This window comes from Emys orbicularis, chromosome 4 (genome assembly GCF_028017835.1).
Source record: "Emys orbicularis isolate rEmyOrb1 chromosome 4, rEmyOrb1.hap1, whole genome shotgun sequence".
NCBI classification, from domain to species: Eukaryota; Metazoa; Chordata; order Testudines; family Emydidae; genus Emys; species Emys orbicularis.
Genome location: NC_088686.1, coordinates 157,724,312 through 157,742,486, shown reverse-complemented (window position 1 = coordinate 157,742,486; position 18,175 = coordinate 157,724,312). Strand labels below are relative to the sequence as shown.

Genomic DNA, 18,175 nt, shown 5'->3' with positions numbered 1-18,175 from the left:
CACGCACCCCTGAGGCACACACACACACTCACACCGGAGTCCAGCTATATACACACAAACACCCTGGAGTTTAGCTATAGATACACACACACCGTGGAGTTGAGCTGCACACACAAACACACACACGCACACACACAAACACACACACACACACACGCACAGCAGAACCCGGTGAGTCCCCTTGGGAAAGCTCCCTAGCCATTTTGGGACACATCTCCCCATTCGGCATATGGCAGCATCCCTGTATCACAGAAACACGGGTGGGGGAGTTCTCAGTCGCACGGGACCTGGGGACAGAGCGAGGGTCCAATGTGCCTGGGACGGGGGGGAGGCTCGGAATGGGGAGGGTGAATCTTGGGGGGGGAGGGTATTGGTGGCACATGAAGCGGTTTCCCTGGAAGGGTGAGAAGAGGCAGGTGATAGGAGGACTGGCTGGGCCACATTCCCCAGCAAGGCAGACAGCTGACACGGGGCAGTGGGGTCACTGGGGCAGCTCACCGACCCCCTAGTACTCTGCTAAAGCCGAGCTGGGAGCTGCTGGGCCATGGGATCCCCCTGCACCCCAATAACCATCCTTCTCCTGCTGCCCATGCTGCAGAGTAAGTGGGGGCTGGGAGCCAGGACGCCTGGGTTCTGTCCTTGGCTCGGCCACAGACTCCCTGTGTGACCTTCAGCAAGTCCCAGATCTCTCTGAGTCTCAGTTTCCCTAGATTTAAAAGGGGGAGAATGTTCCTGCCCTTGTCTGTTAAGACTGTGAGCCCTTCTGGGCAGGGACTGGTTCCCACTGTGGGTCTGGGCAGCACCTGGCACAAAGGATTCCTGGCCCATGTTAGGGTATTGTAGGTCCTACAATAATACAGAGAATACTAGTAACCAAAAATATGTCTGTCTGTCTCAACTGCATCTGACGTCTACATAGTATATGCCCGTCAGTCTAGATTGTGTCTGCCCCTCTGTCTAAATTCTGCCTGTCTAGGCTGTCTGCCTCTTAATGTATTGTATCCAACCACCTGTCTCTATTGTGTCTGTCTGTCTGTTTAGATTGTGTCTATCTAGATTGTGTCTGTCTGTACCATCACCATCTGTCTATATTGTGTCTGTCTGTCTAGGACGGGTCTATCTCTCATTACCCACAGCGATAGAAAATAAATAACCCCAAGAATACTGTGAAATTCCTTGGGCGGTTCTGTCCTTGGCCATTTGCCCAACCAAGACAACACAAAGGACCCCGCGCAACCTGGAGGTACACACACACAACCCAGAGTTTAGCCACACACAAACACACACATACACACACAGACAAACCCGGTGAGCCAACTTGAGAAAGCTCCCTGGCCATTTTGGCACATATTCCCCCATTCGGCATATGACAGCAGCCCCATGTCACAAAAACACGGGTGGGGGAGTTCTCAGCCGCACGGGGCCCGGGGACAGAGCGAGGGGCCAATGCGCCTGGGGCGGGGGGGAGGCTGGGAATGGGGAGGGTGAACATTGGGGGGGGGATTGGCAGCCCATGAAGCGGTTTCCCTGGAAGGGTGAGAAGAGGCAGGTGATAGGAGGACTGGCTGGGCCACATTCCCCGCCCAGGCAGACAGCTGACACGGGGCAGTGGGGTCACTGGGGCAGCTCACTGACCTCCTAGTCACCTGTGGAAGCTGAGCTGGGAGCTGCTGGGCCATGGGATCCCCCTGCACCCCAATAACTATCCTTCTCCTGCTGCCCATGCTGCAGGGTAAGTGGGGGCTGGGAGCCAGGATGCCTGGGTCCTATGGGAGGGGTGTGGGGGCTAGTGGGTTAGCTCAGAGGGGTGGCCGAGAGCCAGGACTCCTGGGTTCTATCCCAGATTCTGCTGCAGACTCCTTGTGTGATCTTGAGCAAGTCCTGGATGTCTCTGAGTCTCAGTTTCCCTGGATGGAAAAGGGGGAGAATGTTCCTGCCTTTGTCTGTTAAGACTGTGAGCCCTTCTGGGCAGGGACTGGTTCCCACTGTGGGTCTGGGCAGCACCTGGCACAAAGGATTCCTGGCCCATATTAGGGTATTGTAGGTCCTACAATAATACAGAGAATATTATTAACAAAAAATATGTCTGTCTGTCTCAACTGCATCTGACTGTCTGCATCGTATATGCCCATCTGTCTAGATTGTGTCTGCCCCTCTGTCTAAATTCTGCCTGTCTAGGCTGTCTGCCTCTTAATGTATTACATCCGACCACCTGTCTCTATTGTGTCTGTCTGTCTGTATAGATTGTGTCTATCTAGATTGTGTCTGTCTGTACTGTGTCCGTCTGTCTATATTGTGTCTGTCTGCCTAGGATGGGTCTATCTTTCATTATCCACAATGATACAAAATAAATAACCCCAAGAATACTGTGAATTTCCTTGGGTGGTTCTGTCCTTGGCCATTGACACAAAAAAGAGAACACGAGGGACCCCATGAGCCCCTGAGCTACACACACATCGGAGTTTAACTGTGCACACACACCCTGGAGTCTAGCGATAGACACACACACACACACACACTGTGGAGTTGAGCTGCACACACACACACACACACACACACAGACGCACACACACAGAGACGCACACACAGATGCACACACACACACACAGACATACACACAGATGCACACACACACACACGCACACAGCAGAACCCTGTGAGTCCCCTTGGGAAAGCTCCCCGGATATTTCAGGACACATCCCCCCATTCTGCGAAGGTCAGCGACTGGGTGTCACAGAAACACGAGTGGCGGAGTTCTCAGCCGCACAGGGCCCGGGGACAGACCGAGGGGCCAATGCGCCTGGGGCAGGGGGGAGGCTGGGAACGGGGAGGGTGAACATTGGGGGGGGGGGGGTTGGTGGCACATGAAGTGGTTTCCCTGGAAGGGTGAGAAGAGGCAGGCAATGCAGGGACTGGCTGGGCCACATTCCCCGCCCAGGCAGACAGCTGACACGGGGCAGTGGGGTCACTGGGGCAGCTCACCGACCTCCTAGTCCCCTGCAGAAGCCAAGCTGGGAGCTGCTGGGCCATGGGAGCGCCCTGTACCTCCATAACCATCCTTCTGCTGCTGCCCATGCTGCAGGGTAAGTGGGGGCTGGGAGCCAGGACTCCTGGGGTCTATCCCTGGCTCTGGGAGGGGAGTGGGGGCTAGTGGGTTAGCGTTGGGGGGCTAGGATGCAGGACACCTGGGTTCTATCCTGGTTCTGCCACAGACTGCCTATGTGCCCTTGAGCAAGTCCCGGGTCTCTCTGAGTCTCAGTTTCCGTAGATGGAAAAGGGGGAGAATGTTCCTGCCTTTGTCCGGTTAGACTGTGAGCCCTTCGAGGCACGGCCTGGCTCCCACGGTAGGTCTGGGCAGCAGCCGGCACCACGAGGCCCTGATCTCGGCTGGAGTCTGAGCAGCACCTGGCACAAAGGATTCCTGGCCCATATTAGGGTATCGTAGGTCCTATAATAATGCAGAGAATACTAGTAACAAAACATATGTCTGTCTGTCTCAACTGCATCTGACTGTCTACATCGTATATGCCCATCAGTCTAAATTGTGTCTGCCCCCTGTCTAAATTCTGTCTAGGCTGTCTGCGTCTTAATGTATTGTATCCAACCACCTGTCTCTATTGTGTCTGTCTGTCTGTTTAGATTGTGTCTATCTAGATTGTGTCTGTCTGTACTGTGTCCATCCGTTTATATTGTGTCTGTCTGTCTAGGACGGGTCTATCTCTCATTACCCACAATGATACAAAATAAATACCCCAAGAATACTGTGAATTTCCTTGGGCGGTTCTGTCCTTCGCCATTTACCCAACAAAGACAATACCAGTGTCCCATACACTCCTGAGGTACGCGCACACACACACACACAAATACACGCAGAGATGCACACAGCCCCGGAGTCTAGCTATAGACATACACACCCTGGAGTTTAGCTGCACAAACACACACACACACACGCACACAGATGCACACAGAAGAACCTGGTGAGCCACCTTGGGAAAGCTCCCTGGCCATTTTGGGACACATCCCCCAATCCATGTTGGCCAGCAGCCCCGTGTCACAGCAACACGAGTGGGTGAGTTCTCAGCTGCACGGGGCCCGGGGACAGAGCGAGGGGCCAGTGCGCCTGGGGCGGGGGGGAGGCTGGGAATGGGGAGGGTGAACATGGGTGTGGGAGGTTGGCGGTTTCCCTGGAAGGGTGAGAAGAGGCAGGTGATAGGAGGACTGGCTGGGCCACATTCCCCAGCCAGGCAGACAGCTGACACGGGGCAGTGGGGTCACTGGGGCAGCTCACCGACCTCCTAGTCACCTGTGGAAGCTGAGCTGGGAGCTGCTGGGCCATGGGAGCCCCCTGCACCTCAATAACCATCCTTCTCCTGCTGTCCATGCTGCAGGGTAAGTGGGGGCTGGGAGCCAGGACACCTGGGTCCTATGGGAGGGGAGTGGGGGCTAGTGGGTTAGCACAGAGGGGTGGTGGGAGCCAGGACTCCTGGGTTCTATCCCAGATTCTGCCGCAGACTCCTTGTGTGACCTTGAGCAAGTCCTGGATGTCTCTGAGTCTCAGTTTCCCTGGATGGAAAAGGGGGAGAATGTTCCTGCCTTTGTCTGTTAAGACTGTGAGCCCTTCTGGGCAGGGACTGGTTCCCACTGTGGGTCTGGGCAGCACCTGGCACAAAGGATTCCTAGCCCATGTTAGGGTATTGTAGGTCCTACAATAATACAGAGAATACTAGTAACAAAACATATGCCTGTCTGTCTCAACTGCATCTGACTGTCTACATCGTATATGCCCGTCAGTCTAGATTGTGTCTGCCCCTCTGTCTAAATTCTGTCTAGGCTGTCTGCCTCTTAATGTATTGTATCCAACCACCTGTCTCTATTGTGTCTGTCTGTCTGTTTAGATTGTGTCTGTCTGTACTGTGTCCATCCGTTTATATTGTGTCTGTCTGTTTAGGATGGGTCTATCTCTCATTACCCACAATGATATAAAATAAATACCCCAAGAATACAGTGAATTTCCTTGGGCGGTTCTGTCCTTGGCCATTTACCCAACAAAGACAATACCAGTGTCCCATACACTCCTGAGGTACGCGCACACACACACACACAAATACACGCAGAGATGCACACAGCCCTGGAGTCTAGCTGTAGACATACACACCCTGGAGTTTAGCTGCACAAACACACACACACACAAACACACTAATAAGAGCTGTGTAATCATGGGGGACTTTAACTTCCCAGATATAGATTGGGGAACAAATGCTAGTAACAATAATAGGGCTCAGATGTTCCTAGACATGGTAGCAGATGAATTCCTTCATCAAGTAGTAACTGAACCGACGAGGGGGGATGCCATTTTAGATTTGGTGCTGGTGAGTAGTGAGGACCTCGTTGAGGAAATGGTTGTAGGGGACAACCTTGGCTCGAGTGACCATGAGCTAATTCGGTTTAAACTAAATGGAAGGATTAACAGAAATAAAACTGTGACTAAGGTTTACGATTTCAAAAAGGCCAACTTTAATAAATTAAGGCAACTACTTAGGGAACTGGATTGGGCTAACATACTTAGGGATCTAAAGGCAGATGATGCCTGGGATTATTTCAAGATGAAGTTGCACGAGCTGTCCGAGGCCTGTATCCCGAGAAAGGGAAAACGGTTAGTAGGCACGAGAATTAGACCTAGCTGGATGAGCGGGCGTCTCAAAGGGGCGATTAAGAAAAAACAGAAAGCGTACAAAGAATGGAAGAGGGGAGAGATCAGCAAGGAAACCTACCTTATTGAGGTCAGAGCATGTAGGGATGCAGTGAGAAAGGCCAAAAGCCGTGTAGAGTTGGACCTCGCGAGGGGAATTAAATCCAATAGTAAGAGGTTTTATAGCCATATAAACAGGAAGAAAACAAAGAAAGAGGAAGTGGGACCGCTGAAGAATGTAGATGGAGTGGAGATTAAGGATAATCTAGGCATGGCACAATATCTAAATGAATATTTTGCGTCGATCTTTAATAAGGCTAATGAAGGGCTTAGGAATAGAGGGAGCAGGACAGAGGGGAATAAAGGAGGGGCGATTGACATTACAGTATCAGAGGTGGAAGCCAAACTTGACCAGCTAAATGGGACTAAATCGGGCGGACCGGATGATCTTCATCCTAGAATATTGAAGGAACTGGCGCGAGAAATTGCAAGCCCCTTAGCGATAATTTTTAATGAATCTGTAAACTCGGGGGTGGTACCGTTGGACTGGAAAATAGCTAATGTGGTTCCTATTTTCAAGAAGGGGAAAAAAAGTGACCCGGGTAACTACAGGCCTGTTAGTTTAACTTCTGTAGTATGAAAGGTCTTGGAAAAATTTTTGAAGGAGAAAGTGGTTAAGGACCTTGAGGTGAATGGCAATTGGGACAAATTACAACATGGGTTTACGAAAGGCAGATCGTGCCAAACCAACCTGATCTCCTTCTTTGAGAAAGTAACAGACCTTCTAGATAAAGGAAATGCGGTGGATCTAATATACCTCGATTTTAGTAAAGCGTTTGATACTGTGCCGCATGAGGAATTATTGGTTAAATTGGAAAACATGGGGATGGATATGAAAATCCAGAGGTGGATAAAGAACTGGTTAAAGGGTAGACTGCAGCAGGTAGTACTGAAAGGTGAACTGTCAGGTTGGAGGGAGGTCACCAGTGGGGTTCCTCAAGGTTCGGTTTTGGGTCCGATTTTATTTAATCTATTCATTACTGACCTCGGAACCGAATGTAGGAGTGGGCTGATAAAGTTTGCGGATGACACAAAGTTGGGAGGTATTGCCAATTCGGAGAAGGATCGGGATATCCTGCAGGGAGATTTGGATGACCTTGTAAACTGGAGTAATAATAATAGGATGAGATTTAATAGTGAGAAGTGTAAGGTGATGCATTTAGGGATGACTAACAAGAATTTTAGTTATAAGCTGGGGACGCATCGGTTGGAAGTGACGGAGGAGGAGAAGGACCTTGGAGTCCTGGTTGATCGCAGGATGACTATGAGTCGGCAATGTGACGTGGCTGTGAAAAAAGCTAATGCGATCTTGGGATGCGTTAGGCGAGGTATTTCTAGTAGGGACAAGGAGGTGCTGCTTCCGTTATACAAGGCGCTGGTGAGACCTCATTTGGAGTACTGTGTGCAGTTCTGGTCTCCTATGTTTAAAAAGGATAAACTCAAACTGGAACGGGTACAGAGAAGGGCCACTAGGATGATCCGAGGAATGGAAAACCTTTCCTATGAAAGGAGACTCGAGGAGCTCGGTTTGTTTAGCCTAACCAAAAGAAGGCTGAGGGGGGATATGATTGCTCTCTTTAAATATATCAAAGGGATAAATACCAAGGAGGGAGAGGAATTATTTCAGCTCAGTACTAATGTGGACACGAGAACAAATGGATATAAACTGGCCGTGGGGAAGTTTAGGCTTGAAATTAGACGAAGGTTTCTAACCGTCAGAGGGGTGAAATTTTGGAACAGCCTTCCGAGGGAAACGGTGGGGGCGAAAGACCTCTCTGACTTCAAGAGTAGGCTAGATAAGTTTATGGAGGGAATGGTTTGATGGGATAACGTGATTTTAGTCAATTAGGCATTAACGTGCCATCGCTGGTAAAATAAGGGTCCGGCTGTAGAATCTTGCCTGTATGCTCGGGGTTCTACTGATCGCCATATTTGGGGTCGGGAAGGAATTTTCCTCCAGGGTAGATTGGCAGAGGCCCTGGAGGTTTTTCGCCTTCCTCCGCAGCATAGGGCAGGGGTCGCAGGCTGGAGGATTCTCTGCGACTTAATTTAAAGACTTCAAGGGAAAGTGGGTGGGTCAGCTTTTGTGGCCTGCATCATGCGGGAGGTCAGACTAGATGACCATATTGGTCCCTTCTGACCTTAAAGTCTATGAGTCTATGAGTCTACATGCACACAGATGCACACAGAAGAACCTGGTGAGTCACCTTGGGAAAGATCCCTGGCCATTTCAGGACACATCCCCCAATCCACGTTGGCCAGCGGCCCCATGTCACAGAAACACAGGTGGGGGAGTTCTCAGCTGCATGGGACCCGGGGACGGAGCAGGAGGCCAACGCGGCTGGGGCAAGGGGGAGGGTGATCATGGGGGCGGGGGGCGTTGGTGTCACATGATGCAGTTTTACTGGAAAGATGAGAAGAGGCAGGCGATAGGGGGACTGTCTGGGTGACATTCCACGGCCAGGCAGACAGCTGACACCGGGCAGTGGGGTCACTGGGGCAGCTCACCGATCCCCTAGTTCCCTGCGGAAGCCCAGCTGGGAGCTGCTGGGTCATGGGAGCCCCCTGCACCCCAATAACCATCCTTCTCCTGCTGCCCATGCTGCAGGGTAAGTGTTGGCTGGGAGCCAGGACACTTGGGTCCTATGGGAGGGGAGTGGGGGCTAGTGTGTTGGAGCAGGGTGGGCAAGAAGTTAAAATTCCTGTGTTCACTTGAAAGGAGAGTGGGGTCTATTAGGCTAAAGTGCGGGGGAGGGGCTGGGAGCCAGGACTCCTGGGTCCTATGAGAGGAAAGGGGGGGCTAGTGGGTTAGAGCAGGGGGTACTGGGATCCAGGACTCCTGGGTTCAATTCTCATTCTCAGCCACAGACACCCTCCCTCATCCCCACCCTCTGAGCCAGCACCAAAAATGTACTGTAGGGCTCCTGAAATGCTCTAAATATTGTAATAACCCAGGGATGAGGCTTCAGCAGGGAAGCGGTTAACAAGATATGAAGTGCCGCTGTGTCCCGTGGGCGGGGCAGGAAAGACTCAGCTGTTGTCTCAGAGTCAAGAAGGAATCCAGGAGTCCTGGCTCCCAGCCCCCACTGCTCTAACCACTAAACTATCCTCCGCTCCCCTCCCCTAGCTGGGGAGAGAGACCAGGTGTCCTGAGAGCTGTGTGTTATTTTGCACTGTTTACTTTTAGTGAGCGTTTCTTTCTGTCTTTCTTTTGCTGTCTTCCTGATTCCGGTTCATTTCTGAAACCGGTTCCCCCGCTTTGCGCCATCTGTGACTCCTTCTCCTGTCTCCCTCAGCTGCACGGGACAATGGAATCCAGACAGGTAAGTAACCTATCACTGAAATCATGTCACCTATCGCTGCAATCAGCCTCTGCACCAGATGACTGGAGGGTAGCTAATGTGATACCGACTTTTTTTAAAACGCTCCAGAGGCGATCCCGGCAATTACAGGCTGATGACCCTAACTTCTGTACTGAGCAAAGTGCTTGAAACTATAGTAAAGAACAGAATTGTCAGACACATAGATGAACACGATTTGTTGGGGAAGAGTCAACATGGTTTTTGTAAAGGGAAATCATGCCTCACCAATCTACTAGAATTCTCTGAGTGTGTCAACATCCATGTGGACAAGGGGGATCCAGTGGATAAAGTGTACTTGGACTTTCAGAAAGCCTTTGACAGGGTCCCTCACCAAAGGCTCTGAAGCAAAGTAAGCAGCTGTGGGATAAGAGGGAAGATCCCTTCATGGGTCAGTATCTGGTTAAAAGTCAGGAAACAAAGGGTAGGAATAAATGGTCAGTTTTCACAATGGAGAGAGGTAAATAGTGGTGTCCCCCAGAGGTCTGTACTGGGATTACTGCAGTTCAACACATTCATAAATCATCGGGGAAAAGGGGAAAAGGGAGTTGGCAAAGTTGGCAGATGTTACAAAATACCTTGTTAGTGAAGTCCAAAGCAGACAGCGAAGAGCTACAAAAGGATCTCACAAAACTCTGTGACTGGGCAATAAAATGGAAGATGAAATTCAGTGTTGATTAATGCAAAGTAATGCACATTGGAAAACATAATCCCAACTATACATATAAAATGATGGGGGTCTAAATTAGCTGTGACCACTCAAGAAAGAGATCTTGGAGTCATTGTGGATAGTTCTCTGAAAACATCCACTCAGTGTGCAGCGGCAGTCAAAAAAGCCAACAGCATGTTGGGTATCATTAGGAAAGGGATAGATAATAAGACAGAAAATATCATATTGCCTCTATATAAATCCATGGTACACGCACACCTTGAATACTGTGTGCAGATGTGGTCGCCCCATCTCAAAAAAGATATTACAGAATTGGAAATATTACAAAGAAGGGCCACAAAAATGATTAGGTGTTTGGAGTAGAGATTAATAAGAGACTGGGACTTTTCAGCTTGGAAAAGAGACGACTAAGGGGGGATATGACAGAGGTCTATAAAGTCATGACCGGTGTGGAGAAAGTGAATAAGGAAGTGTTATTTACTCCTCATAATAGAAGAACCAGGGGTCACCTGATGAAATTAACAGGCAGCAGGTTTAAAACAAACAAAAGGAAATATTTTTTCACACAACGCACTGTCAACCTTTGGAACTTCTTGCCAGGGGATGTTGTAAAGGCCAAAATTATAACTGGGCTAAAAAAAGAGTTTAGGTAAGTTCATAGAGGTTAGGTCCATCTGTGGTTATTAGCCATGATGGGCAGGGACACAACCCCATGCTCTGGATGTCCCTAAACCTCCAATTGCTAGAATCTGGGACTGGATGACAGGGGATGGATCATTTGATGATTCCCTGTTCTGTTCATTCCCTCTGGGGCACCTGGCACTGGCCACTGTCAGCAGACAGGACACTGGGCTGGATGGACCTTTGATCTGACCCAGTCTGGCCGTTCTTATGTTCTTACATATGAATCACAACGCCGCAGGGTGGTGCTAGGGGGCGCTGTGCTGCAGGGAGAGGAGTGCTGGCTCCGATGCCCCAGGGTGGCACTAGGGGGTGCTGTGTAGCACCAAGCACCCCACAGGAGGCTGCATTGCACCTCAGTGCAGCTCCAGTCCCCTCCAGCAGGGAGCGCCACATGTCCTCCGTTCTGTCATGGTTCTCTCCCTCCGCCCGCAGTGTGTGGCCAGGGGGGGCCCCAGGACCGGATCGTGGCGGGGGAGGACGCTCCGCGGGGGGCCTGGCCCTGGCAGGTCAGTCTGCAGTATGAGAACCGCCACGTCTGTGGGGCGACCCTCATCAACTCGGAGTGGGTGCTCAGCGCTGCACACTGCTTTCCCAAGTGAGTGACCGGGGCTGGGCCAGCAGGGAGCTGCGGGTCGGGAGTGAGGGGCACCGGCAGAGCTGTGGAGGGGGAGGGGGATCCAGGGCTGGGCCAGCAGGGGGCTGCGGGTCGGGAGTGAGGGGCACCGCTGTTGGTCTCCGGGCGCTGACCCCTCTCTCGCCCCAGGCACGCGGAGCTGTCTCGGTACCGAGCTGTCCTGGGCTCCCACCAGCTGTCGATCCCAGAGCCTGGCTCCCTGCGGCTGCCCCTGTCCCGCGCCGTGGGCCACACACTCTACTCTGGGGAGGGCTCCAGCGGAGACATCGCCCTGGCCCAGCTGGGCCGCCCCGTCACCTTCACCCCGCAGGTGCTGCCCGCCTGCCTCCCGGACGCCGGGGTCCACTTCCCCGCCGGGACCCTCTGTTGGGTTACTGGCTGGGGGTCGCCACAAGAGGGAGGTGAGGAGGGGGGAGGGGGCAGCTGAGGGGGAGGGGAATGGAGGGGGCAGGAGGAAGAACAGAGAGGGGAGAGGTGGGGGAGTGGAGGTGGGAGGGGCCATGAGGAAAGGGGGAGGGGAGGGGAACGCAGAGGAGGAGGGGCAAGGAGGGGGGAGCAGAGGGGAGCATTGGAGGGAGCAGGGAGGGGGGCATTGTGTTCTCCTCCTCCCCCAGGGTCCCCTCCCCCACCCAGACAATGTTAACCCTTCCTTCCCCCCCAGCCCTGCTCCCAGCCCCCATGACGCTGCAGCAGCTGCAGGTGCCCCTGATCGACCCACTGCCCTGTGATGCCCTTTATCGGCGCCGGAGCTCCATGAGGGAGATCCAGGACGACATGGTGTGCGCCGGCTACGCCGAGGGACAGAGAGACGCCTGCCAGGTGAGAGCAGGGGGCTGCGGGTCGGGAGTGAGGGGCACCGGCAGAGCTCGGGGGGCAGGGCTGGGCTAGCAGGGGCTGTGGGTCGGGAGTGAGGGGCACCGGCAGAGCTCGGGGGGCAGGGCTGGGCTAGCAGGGGGCTGCGGGTAGGGAGTGAGGGGCACCGGCAGATCTGGGGGGGCAGGGCTGGGCTAGCAGGGGCTGCGGGTCGGGAGTGAAGGGCACCGGCAGAGCTCGGGGGGCAGGGCTGGGCTGGCAGGGACTGTGGGTCGGGAGTGAGGGGCACCGGCAGAGCTCAGGGGGCAGGGCTGGGCTGGCAGGGGGCTGCAGGTCGGGAGTGAGGCCGGTGTCACCGATTCTCTCTTCCCAGGGCGATTCGGGGGGCCCCCTGGTCTGCCAGAAGGCTGGGCTGTGGTTCGTGGCCGGCGTCGTCAGCTGGGGCGAGGGCTGCGCCCTCCCCAACCGCCCTGGGGTCTACATCCGGGTCGGCGCCTACCTGGACTGGATCGGGCGGCACGTGCCCAACGCCACCTTCGGGGTTGTCAATATCACCACCTACAGCTTGCCTGGGGGCGGGCCCCCCAGCCCTGCCCCCGCTGCCCTGCTCCTAGCCACCTGCCTGCTCAGCATTCTCTGAAGCCCCGCCCCCTGGCAGCTAAAGCCACGCCCACCAGGATAGGCCAGGCCCTAAGGGGAGAGTGCCACGGAACAGCTCTCCAGTGACTCCGCCCCCTTCCAGCCACACCCACCCAGCTACGACTGTGCCACGGAATCACCCCGCCTCCCCTGTGGACTCTCCTTTGTGGCCAATGGATAGGTCCAGCCTACATCATGTCAAGTGACCCTGCCCCTTTAGGCCACGCCCACCCAGCCATGACTGTACCACAGCATCCCCCCTCCCCTGTGGACTCTCCCTCGTGGCCAATGGATGGGTCCTGCCTACCCCATGTCAAATGACCCCGCCCCCTTCTGGCCACGCCCACCCAGGCACAAGCCCTGCCCCTGCTGGGGAAAATGACTGTGGCTTCCCCGCAACATGGTGGGTCACAGCCACCACGCTTCAGCCTGCCGGAAATATTCTCCTCCATGCGACCAAGATGGGTCTGAGCCAGGGCAACGGGGAGGAGACGGGATACCGGGCTAGATGGGCCCATGGGTCTGATCCAGCCGGGTCCCTTGTGCACACTGTTTTAATTTAAACTCGAAAGACTGGAATAATAATAAATAAATAATTTACTGTTCTGCAGTGCCTGAATGCAGGTTACAAAAGTGCTTTACAAACAGGAATAAAAGAAACCTTAGAATAATTCCAGGGGGGGAGGAGAGGGGGAATTAGACTGCTATTGTACATGGGGAAACTGAGCCACCAAGCGAGGAAAGAACAGAACTGGGGACAGAACCCAGGAGTCCTGGCTCCCAGCCGCCAGTGCACTAATGCACTAGACCCCACTGCCCTCGCAGACGTAGAACCCAGGAGTCCTGGCTTTCAGATGAGGTGTAGGGCACAAGCCGCAAGAAGCAGGGTGTTGGCTAGCACCACGGGCGCATGACTGAAGCTGCCGTCTTTGAATTTTTTCTCGCGGTTCCTGTTAGCCACGGAGCTGTGGGCTGTTCCATTCGTGGTGCCCTGGACAAACGCCAGGTCTGGGACGGTCTCTTGGAGCCAGCCGTGGTAACTGGTGACTCGGACGTAAACGCCGGGGCGGTTTTTCTGAGCACAGCCTTCTCCCCAGCTCACCACACCTGCCTGGACCCAGCTCTGTCCCATTTTACACACCAGTGGACCACCGGAGTCACCCTAGTGGTCAAAGAGACAGACGAGGGGTTACTGAGATGCAGCCACCTCTGGGGTGAGACTGGGGGCTGGTTATACAGGGACCCCCTTGCCCAGCACTGAGATGTGGCCCCTCTGGGTTGGGGCGCAGGGGATGTTCATAGAGGGACCCCTCTCCCAGTGCTGAGACATGGCCCCTCTGGGGTGGGGGGTGGGGGCTGGTTATGTGTGGACACCTCGCCCGGCGCTGAGATGCAGCCACCTCTGGGGTGGGATGTGGGAGCTGTTTATATGGGAACCCCCCACCCAGCACCGAGATGCAGCTGGCTCTGGGGCAGGGCTCTCACCTGACAGGCGTCCTTGCCCCCTTCAGTGTACCCGGCACACAGCATGTCCTCCTGGATGGTCTGCGCTTTGCCCTTGCAGTAGAGGGCGTTGCACGTTGCCTGGGCCATGATGGGCACCTCGAGCTTCTGCAGCATCTCTGGGGCTTTGCCGTCCCCTGCTGTGGGAGGGGGCAGCGTGAGAGCTGGGCTGGGAGCCACACCCACTGCCCCTCCCCCTGGGGCGGCATGGACTGGGGGGGCACAATCCCTTCCCCCACCCACACCAACCTGTATCTCCTGCTCCTTTCTGCCCTGCATGCTGCATTGCCTCTTCCTGTTCACATCTATCCGCCATCTTTCTTCCTTTCTTCTTCCCCCAGCTCTCACTTTTTCGTCTTTCTTATTCCGTTCATCTTTCTCTTTCTTTCGTTTGTTCTTATTCCATTCATTCATTTCTTTCTTACTTACTTACTTTTGTTCTTATGCCATTCATGTCTTTCTTTCTTTCTTTCTTTCTTTCTTTCTTATTCTATTCATTCATTTCTTCCTTTCTTTCTTATTCCGTTCACTCTTTCTTTCTTTCTTTCCAGTACAGCCATGCCCCAGATTCTCTATGTCCTCCCTCCCCCCTACAGGATCAGGGCCCTGTCTCCCCCATCCCCCAACCCCAGCCCCACACTTCACTCACCTCCATCTTTGTCTTCCCCCCAGCCAGTGACCCAGCACTTGGTCTCTGGCAGGAACTGGACCTGGGCGTCCGGGAGGCAGATGGGGACGATGCGGTCGGTGAGGTTCACGGGCCTCTCTAGCCGGACCAGGGCGATATCCCCACTGGAGATTTTGCCCCCGTAGCGGGGGTTGGGGACAATCTGCCCCACAGAGGCTATGACAGCATGGGGGCTGGGGTGCAGCTGCTTGTGGGTCCCAAGTAGCACTGAGAACCGGGAAGGGTTCCTGGTCCTAGAGACAGAGAACAGCAGTGAGAGGAGCCCGGGGCTGGGCTAGCAGGGGCTGCGGGTCGGGAGTGAGGGGCACCGGCAGGGCTGGGGGCTGCGGGTCGGGAGTGAGGGGCACCAGCAGGGCTGGGGGCTGCGGGTCGGGAGTGAGGGGCACCAGCAGGGCTGGGAGAGCTCAGGGCTGGGCTAGCAGGGGGCTGCGGATTTGGAGTGAGGGGCACCGGCAGAGCTGGGGGGGCAGGGCTTAGCTATCAGGGGCTGCGGGTCAGGAGTGAGGGGCACTGGCAGAGATGGAGGGGCCTCAGGGCTGGGCTAGCAGGGGCGGCGGGTCGGGAGTGAGGGGCACCGGCAGAGCTGGGGGGGTCCCAGGGCTGGGCTAGCAGGGGCTGCGGGTCGGGAATGAGGGGCACCGGCAGAGCTGGTGGGGGGGAGCCCGGAGCTGGGCTAGCAGGGGGCTGTGGGTTGGGAGTGAGGGGCACCGGCAGAGCTGGGGAGGGCAGGGCTGGGCTAGCAGGGGGCTGCGGGTCGGGAGTGAGGGGCACCGGCAGAGCTGGGGGGGGGCAGGGCTGGGCGAGCAGGAGGCTGCGGGTTGGGAGTAAGGGGCACCGGCAGAGCTGGGGGGGGAGCCCAGGGCTGGGCTAGCAGGGGGCTGCGGGTCGGGAGTGAGGGGCACCGGCAGAGCTGGGGGGGGCAGGGCTGGGCGAGCAGGGGGCTGCGGGTCGGGAGTGAGGGGCACCCTGATACTCACTTTCTGAAGCAGTGAGCTGCCGTCAGCACCCACTGTGGGGAGATGAGGGACGCCCCACAGTGGTGGGTGCCGTTGAGTCTCAGGCTGACCTGCCAGGGCCACTCCCCGTCCCGCGCCTCCGAGCCCCCCACGATTCGCTTCATCGGGCCCTGGCGCCCGCACACTGTGGAGAGAGCAGGTGGGAGTTGGGACCGGCTGGGATGGGGGGTGGGGGGAGCTGTAATGGGCTGTATGGACCAGCCTCTCACCTCCAGCAACTGCCCTGTGCCAGGTCCCAGACACAGAGAGCTCAGAACCCAGCCCTGGCTCCATTGGTGTCACTCCGGATTTACACCAGAACTCACCGAGCCAGGACCCAGCCCTGGCTCATAGATTCATAGATTCTAGGACTGGAAGGGACCTCGAGAGGTCATCGAGTCCATTCCCCTGCCCGCATGGCAGGACCAAATACTGTCTAGACCATCCCTGATAGACATTTATCTAACCTACTCTTAAATATCTCCAGAGATGGAGATTCCACAACCTCCCTAGGCAGTTTATTCCAGTGTTTAACCACCCTGATAGTTAGGAACTTTTTCCTAATGTCCAACCTAAACCTCCCTTGCTGCAGTTTAAGCCCATTGCTTCTTGTTCTATCCTTAGAGGCTAAGGTGAACAAGTTTTCTCCCTCCTCCTTATGACACCCTTTTAGATACTCCAGATTTACACCAGAACTCACCGAGCCAGGACCCAGCCCTGCCTCCATTGGTGTCACTCCGGATTTACACCAGGGGTCACCGAGCCAGGACCCAACCCTGGTTCCATTGGTGTCACTCCGGATTTACAGCAGAACTCACCGAGCCAGGACCCAGCCCTGCCTCCATTGGTGTCACTCCGGATTTACACCAGAACTCTCCGAGCCAGGACCCAGCCCTGCCTCCATTGGTGTCACTCCGGATTTACACCAGGGGTCACCGAGCCAGGACCCAGCCCTGGTTCCATTGGTGTCACTCCGGATTTACACCAGAACTCTCCGAGCAGGACCCAGCCCTGCCTCCATTGGTGTCACTCCGGATTTACACCAGGGGTCACCGAGCCAGGACCCAGCCCTGGTTCCATTGGTGTCACTCCGGATTTACAGCAGAACTCACCGAGCCAGGACCCAGCCCTGCCTCCATTGGTGTCACTCCGGATTTACACCAGAACTCACCGAGCCAGGACCCAGCCCTGGTTCCATTGGTGTCACTCCAGATTTACACCAGGGGTTACCAAGCTCATAATCCAGCCCTGGTTCCATAGACTTTATCACAACACAATTAAATATAATCACCAAAGCTAATCTTATAGTCCAATGAAAAACGCAGAATTATAACGAGGCAGGAGAAGTAGTTTGGAACCTGTTGTACTAAGAATCCCAGGTAGGTACAACACTGAGAACAGGACACTAATAAGCCAGTAGTTGAAAATTAACAGTTAATCACCTAACAAAGCAATTCCCTGCTAATCAGCTGTAAAATCAATTCCACCACTTCCATTACATAGACACTGCTTATCTGTTAATAAAGCAGTTCTACTTCTCGCAGTAATTATCACGTGACATGTTCTACTCATGATCACACAGCGACACCATGCAAGAGACTTGATCAAACAATTCATTGCTAATTAACGAACCACAGTACTACAGTTTCTAATCATAATTAGTAGAATCTCACCACTCAAGAGTTAATAATAGCCACGTTATTAGAATAATAGCAATAATATTAAAAGCACTAAAAACATTAAGGGATAGATAGATAGATAGATAGATAGATAGATAGATAGATATGAGGGGGTGGATGGGGATAGTTAGATAGATAGATAGATAGATAGATAGATAGATAGATAGATAGATAGATAGATAGATAGATAGATAGGATGCAGAAAGAAAGAAAGAAAGATGGGTGTATAAGCATAGAACGACAGATAAATAGATTAGATTATAAGGCTGTAGAAAGAAAACTCTCCCAGCTCCATTCGCATTGGATATTGGCTTTCCACCACCCACCTGGCCAATTTTTCTCACCAGATTGTGCCAGGCAACTCCCTGCCTGGGGTCCATCCCCTAGGAGCCCTGCCAGGGTCAGCAGTGCTAGCAGAGTCCGTCTGCCCATCACGCATCTCCTCTGGGCTGCCCGGTGCTGCTCCCCCATGCCGCTCATCCTGGGACACAAGTGGAATGTGAGGGTGCCCTGTGGCACAGCAGGTTCCTATATACTCAGGCCTAGCAGGGTGTGGGGCTGGGAATGTCGCCCGACTTGTTGGGCCGACGTTGGCAAATGCCTCTCTACTTCCTTCCTTCCTAGTAACCTCCCTGCCCGGGGAATGCCATCTCGGGAGCTGCTCCCCTCCCCCATTCCAGCCTGCACTCCCTCCACTGCCCCCCTCGCCCTCCATCCACCCCCACGCCACCCGCCTCCCCTGCTGCTGGGATCGCTCCCCAG

General features: G+C 54.4%; 2 protein-coding genes and 1 pseudogene across 2 annotated transcripts; 1 reads left to right on the top strand and 2 right to left on the bottom strand.

Annotated features, from left to right (window-relative positions):
* Positions 1–18,175, bottom strand: part of LOC135877976 (RING finger protein 112-like) — a 1,138,053-nt pseudogene that overhangs the window by 331,332 nt on the left and 788,546 nt on the right.
* Positions 3,269–12,549, top strand: LOC135877133 (serine protease 27-like). The gene is made up of 6 exons (XM_065402479.1): positions 3,269–3,344; positions 9,046–9,072; positions 10,895–11,057; positions 11,226–11,497; positions 11,758–11,915; positions 12,283–12,549. The coding sequence occupies exons 1-6, from the start codon at positions 3,269–3,271 to the stop codon at positions 12,547–12,549; spliced, it is 963 nt and encodes a 320-aa protein (XP_065258551.1).
* Positions 13,399–17,893, bottom strand: LOC135877435 (serine protease 27-like). Its single transcript, XM_065402868.1, has 5 exons — positions 17,758–17,893; positions 15,717–15,879; positions 14,701–14,972; positions 14,034–14,191; positions 13,399–13,710 (listed from the first exon to the last, which is right to left on the bottom strand). The coding sequence occupies exons 1-5, from the start codon at positions 17,891–17,893 to the stop codon at positions 13,399–13,401; spliced, it is 1,041 nt and encodes a 346-aa protein (XP_065258940.1).